This window comes from Rana temporaria, chromosome 13 (genome assembly GCF_905171775.1).
Source record: "Rana temporaria chromosome 13, aRanTem1.1, whole genome shotgun sequence".
Classification (NCBI taxonomy): Eukaryota; Metazoa; Chordata; class Amphibia; order Anura; family Ranidae; genus Rana; species Rana temporaria.
In genome coordinates this window covers 68,239,623-68,245,622 of record NC_053501.1, presented here as the reverse complement: position 1 = coordinate 68,245,622, position 6,000 = coordinate 68,239,623, and the positions used below count along the sequence as shown (strand labels likewise).

At 46.1% G+C, this 6,000-nt stretch overlaps 1 protein-coding gene across 1 annotated transcript in view; it reads left to right on the top strand.

Moving 5' to 3' along the window:
* The first annotated feature begins 268 nt into the window (after positions 1-268).
* VPS39 (VPS39 subunit of HOPS complex) overlaps positions 269-6,000 on the top strand; it is a 70,899-nt gene continuing 65,167 nt past the window's right edge. Inside the window, exon 1 of the mRNA XM_040333162.1 lies at positions 269-547. Coding sequence (XP_040189096.1) covers positions 475-547 — 73 coding nt within the window. The 5' untranslated portion in view covers positions 269-474. The remainder of the gene's footprint in view (positions 548-6,000) is intronic.

Genomic DNA, 6,000 nt, shown 5'->3' with positions numbered 1-6,000 from the left:
GTAACGCCCGGTCTGGCTGGAATATAGTTCCCCATAGAGTCACACATCATGGTAGGGAACGTGAACCGCTGCAATGTTGTTATGACGGGGAGGCCTTTCATAACAGAGCACTGCCAGCGTTGGGGAGGGGCCTACCATTAATGCTCGGAATAACACTTCCTCATAGAGGCGTGCTGCCAGCAGTGGGGAGGACCTTTCGTCTATGTTCCGAGGATGAGAGGTCTCTATTAGGGGCATGCTGCCAGCAGTGGGGCGGGGCCTTCCTTCCTTGCTCGGACGGAGAGTCCTCCTCAGAAAGGCGTACTGCCAGCACTGGGGAGGAGTTTGCTATGAGGAAGAGTCAGCTGCTGTGTGAGTTGTACGGCTCTCTGGGAGGCCTGTATTGCCGGGTACCGGTCGTGAATCTGGTTTCCTCAAACATCTGGGAGTACAGGAAAGGCCGAGGTCTGGCGGGGGTGATAGGCCGCAGCAGCCATGCATGACGCCTTTGAGCCGGTCCTGATCCTGGAGAAGCTGCCGCTGCAGATAGAGTGTCTGGCTGCCTGGGGTAAGTGTCTGGCCTGACTGGGTGTACTGTCCAGGGTGTGCTGTGACATGTTATAATGAAGAGGGTATTCTATGGGATGACATGCACTCTGCTATGAGGAGAATTCAGGAGTTCAACCAAACTTCTGTACGCAGGACTTGGACTGAGCTCATAGGAAAGCTGTATATTGAGACCCCAATGCTAGCTTCTCCAGTAAATGCTATGTGCCTGGCTGCCATGCTGACCCCCCCTAGAGTCAGAGGTCCAGCATCCTGCCTGGCGTGCAGCCTCAGTCTATGAGAAGTGGCGATCCCATGGGGCAGAATGGAGTCGTGTGATAAGCGCTGTATGTGTGGCGGGACAGCGCTATTCTACATTCCGCCTATACCTCCTCCTTGTACGCAGTCCCTGGAATTCCTAAAGACTGACCCAGACTCATTCTGCAAAGGTGTCCCTTGTCTGTCCTAAAAGTGTCAGTGTGCGCCAAGTTCATGTACCTGTACAGAACATCTACTTGCGTTTGGAGCACGCTGCGTCACTTTGAGACCGCATACAAGACGCCTTCACTAAACCTGTCTGTACGCCAAAAGAGAGTTGATCTTAAAGCGGGGGTTCACCCTAAAAATTTTTTTTTTTTTTTTTTTCTACCATGCCATCCAGCATACTAGAGCGAGCTACAGTATGCCTTTATTTTATTTTTTTGCGCCGTACTCACAGTTTAATCCCGTAGTTAAGTTTCAGACTCCCCGCGAGGAGTAGGCGTTCCTATGAAGAGGGGAACATGATTGACGGCCGTCTATGGCGCGTCACACTTCCCAAAAATAGCCGAAATAGCACTTGGCTCTTCACGGCGCCTGCGCAGTCAGCTCCTAGTCTGTGCGCAGGCGCCGTGAAGAGCCGAGTCTTACTTCGGCTATTTTCGGGAAGCGTGACGCGCCATAGCCGGCCGTCAATCATGTTCCTCTCTGCATAGGAACAACTACTCCCCACGGGGAGTCTGAAACTTAACTACGGAATTAAACTGTGAGTACGGCGCAAAAAAAAAAATAAAGGCATACTGTAGCTCACGCTAGTATGCTGGATTTCATGGTAGAAACTTGTTTTTTAGGGTGAACCACCGCTTTAAAGCACCCAAAAGTGGAATTTCTGCTTTAAGCACTCCTCGCCCCCTTACATGCCACATTTGGAGGGGTGCCTGCTTTTGAGCGGGACTTCCTGTTTCTGAGTACGGGCCAGAAGATTGGCTGTCCAATTGGAGAGCGCATGCGCACTTTGCACCCGGCCGTGAAGCCACAAGCTGGCACAGCCAGGTGCCCACAGTCTGAACGGAGGAGCGAGGCTCTGTGGGACAGGTGAGTGGCTGTTTATTAAAAGTCAGCAGCTAAACTTTTCCAAGTTGCAGACTTTTAATAAAGCCTGGAACTCCACTTTTAATTAGCTCCACTTTCATAAGCTATGAACTGTCAGTCTTTTATTTTGAATTTGGTGCAGGTGTTGCACCGCAATGTAGAAGTGGAGTAAAATTGGAACAACCTGAATTTGGCGCACAAGCCACTCTGTAAAAAGCATAATTGTCACAGATTTATTATTTTAAATTGGGTGCAACGCATGAACAAGAGAAAGTAACGCCAGAAGAGTGGTTCAGCAGCTTTATTAAATTGCACCTGCAGGGTCCTAGACTCGGTTCACATTGGGGCGGCTTTAAGGTCTCCTGACTCTAAAGCCGCCCTGCACAGCGCGACTTGCAAAGGACTTCTTCAATAGTCAATGCAAGTCACCCCCAAGTACAGTAAAACCTTGGTTTGAGAGTAACTTGGTTTGAGAGCATTTTTCAAGACAAGCAACATTTTTAATACATTTGATATACAAGCGATGTCTTGATATAAGAGTAGCGTCATGTCACAACTGAGTATAAAAAAGGAAAGGAGCCTCTAAGTGTAGCAATATGGTTACATTTAATGAAGGTACAACATTTAGCAACTTATTTCTACACTTGGAGGTGCCTCTCTTCTTTTTTTATACCCTGTAAAAAAAATGCTTTGATATACAAGTGCTTTGGATTACAAGCATGTTTCTGGAACGAATTATGCTCACAATCCAAGGTTTTACTGTACCCCCTTTTTCTAAGCCGGAGCGACTTGAGTCACTCAGATTACAACGGTTCTATTGCACTGAATGGAGCATGACTTGTGAGGTGACTATGTCGCCTGACAAGTCGCCCTGGTGTGAACACTTAAAGAGTTTTTTTTTTTTTTACCTTTAATGTAGAGAATGCATTAAATGTGTTTGTCAAGGTTAAAAAATTTTTGCTTTGGTTCCCACTGATATATAACACAAAGCTTCCCAGTGGATGTCATTTATACAAATATGCTGTATAATGACTTAATTCAGAGCCCCATTCAGTGCTCAGCTGATTGCCTGCTGGTCTCCTCTCCCAATGCGATAGCTGCAGGGGGAGGTTCTGGGAAAACCCCTCTGACGTCAGCCAAGAGGAGGAGACCGGTGGGCATTCACGTGAGCGCTGCTCTGAAGTAAGCTATTATACCGCATATTTTTATAAAGGACATCCACTGGGGAGTTTCATGTTCTATGTCAGCGGGTAACTATAGCAGAAAAACGCTGTTATAGTCATAGCAGGTTAGGTGGATTGGGGAGCAGAGAGGCAGAGAGGGGAGGGGGAGGAGGACAGAGGATGACACGGACACAAACACAAAAGAGCAGGCTGCGGATGACGGATGCACTTAGTCTGACCACAGTGTCAGGGCTTGGCAGCCCTGATTATCATGGTCAGTTTACAGAGCGGAGGTCAGAAACTGGCAGGGTCAGACAGGTATTTCAGGTGATGCCCGCACTAAACACGGTCAATGGATGCACACGCCCAAACCCCCACTGCAGAGTATTGGCTTCTGACTTCCTTCATTCACATAGACAATGACATTCATGAACTTATAGGACATTCTGAATACTGATAATTACTGTATTTATTGGCGTATAACACTCACTTTTTACCCTGAAAATAGAGGGTAAACTGTGCCTGCGTGTTATATGCAGGGGGCTGTGGAAAGTTTTTTTTTTAAACTTCCCTCTTAAAGTTAGGGTGCGTGTTATATGCCTGTGCGTGTTATACGCCGATAAATACGGTATATGTAATGATTTTAAATGGTATAATACACACTGTATATTTAGGTGCGCTCAGTTGACCTGCGTTGAGGAAAAATTGAATTGTGTGTGTCCAGGGGCTGTTTAGATACTCCGAAAGCATCAAAGTGCATGTAAACACAAGAACATCAAAACGCAAGAGAGCTTGATCTGCAAAGTATAACGTTTTATACTTGGGATTGGAAAGAAATCCTGGACTGCCGTACTCCGTTAAACGTTTTATACTTCACTTGCGGCTGCACTTCCTGGTTCCTTGCTGCGCAATGCGCTAGTTGGCTGCGTGAGCCGAATGGTCCCTGCTGTCTTCTGGGACCTGTGTGTCTCCCAGAAGACAGCAGTGGGGGAAGTGGCGTAGATACCTGCAGATAATGTGGCTATCTATGCCCGGAAGTGGAAGCAAATACCTGTATCGAACAGGTATCTGTCCCCCCCCCCCCCCCCCGAAAGGTTCCAAATGTGACACCGGAGGGGGGGAGGGTTCCAAAAAGTGGAAGTTCCATTTAAATTGACGATTTAAATCATCAGTAAAATAGCTTGATTTAAATCCATCATTTTTTTTAAAAAGCAACTGTCATCTTAATGGGACCTCTGGTGATGTGGCAGTGACACAAGATGAGGGACGTGGCGGAAGCTGGTGAGTGGATGCTCGCTAACAGGTTCACTTTACATGTAAGGACTTATTCTTGCTGGTAGTTAGAATATTTGCAAAACAAAATTTAGGTTTACGGTTTTTAGAATAATAAGCTGTCGGGTTAGCAAAACGGCGATATCAGAACCGATTCAATCAAACAGTTTGAAGTGTACATAGTTTTGCAAAACAATGGGATAAAGACTTTTTCCTGGACTTTGTTTTATCTCATGGTTACTGTAAAATTGTATGACGGCAGTGCTTGTTATGTCAGCTTGCAGAGCTTGGATTTCTTTGACTAATTTTACAAAAAATCTAACTATATAGCCTCATGCTACATAACTAAGCTCCATTTCATGCAGAATAAATGTCTAGCATGTATATAGCCCAAGACGTGATAAACTATGCTTGTTCCTGGTCAGATATTCTTATCAAAGCCCAACGCAGCCCGGCAACTAGTATTCTCACAAGTAGGTCGGCCATGGCAGCCATCACTTCTCTACTCCCCTATGCTCTGGCAGTGGACTGTCCCTCAGCAGTCTTTCAATGCAAAGGCTATGGGTCCTGGATTGTACTTAATGCTGTCAGAGGGGCTGCGGGGATCAGTCTTACAGGAGTGAAGGGTCAGGTAAGAACCCTGTTGGTACCCCAGGCATGAATGAGCATTTGTTCCTTGCAGTACGGGGGGGGGGGGGGGGAGCTTTAAAGTGGAACATTTAATAACGCATCCAGGCAACGTTTTTATTGCAGTAGATGCTAATAGATGTTCCCCTGTTTTTTTACCTGAAAGCATCTCAATGTCTCTACAAATCAATAGCACTCATGGTTGCATTAGCAGCTCTGACCTTGCATTTAACCCCTTGACTCCCAGAATGTTTATAAATAAACATTGGCAAACAAGGTGTTAAACCATGGCTTGGTGCATTAGAGATAATGTGAACACTTTTAAAATATAATTTATTGAAAAACAAACAAGATTTATGGAAAAAAAAGATATTAAGGCAATTCACTGATGGATATTGCATGCAATATTATGATTTGTTATTTTATTTATATTGCATGGCATTCCCCCCAGCAGGGAAAGTGTTGGGACTTTTATACTAGAGGACGTTGCAGCCTGTAGAGTGTAGACGTTCGTAACTTTTGGTTTTGAGCATCTCCTACCACACAACCCTTTTATATTGGCTACATTGCTCATTGCAAGTTTGAGTACAATTACTAAGGCTTCATTTTACATGGGGTGTATGCATGTGTGCCCCATGTGAGGGCTTTGTTTACCTGTACAGGAAAGCACAGGTGTTCTTCACATCTCCATGTGGGCAGTCCCAACCAAGTCAGTTAGGACGCATCACCTCACCTGCAAAAATGCTGCGTCCCAATTGGCTTGAATGGGACTGCCCACACGAGGATGAATGGAACACTTTGTGCACCCCCAAAAGGTGGAGTGGATCCGTATGGTTGCAAAAGCAGAAAACGCACCCCCTCCCGATAAGATAATAATATTATAATTGTGCACCCCCAATGTGCAAAGTTTGTTGTCCAGGTGACCTACGGCCAGGGACCACCGATTTTTCAAAGTCGGGCACCCCTTCCATAGACTCCCATGTTAAACAGTAATTTCTCCGGTAACTTTGGGGACCCGGTACCGGGCAGCCGTACGTCCCCTGGACCTGAATCTTGGCACACA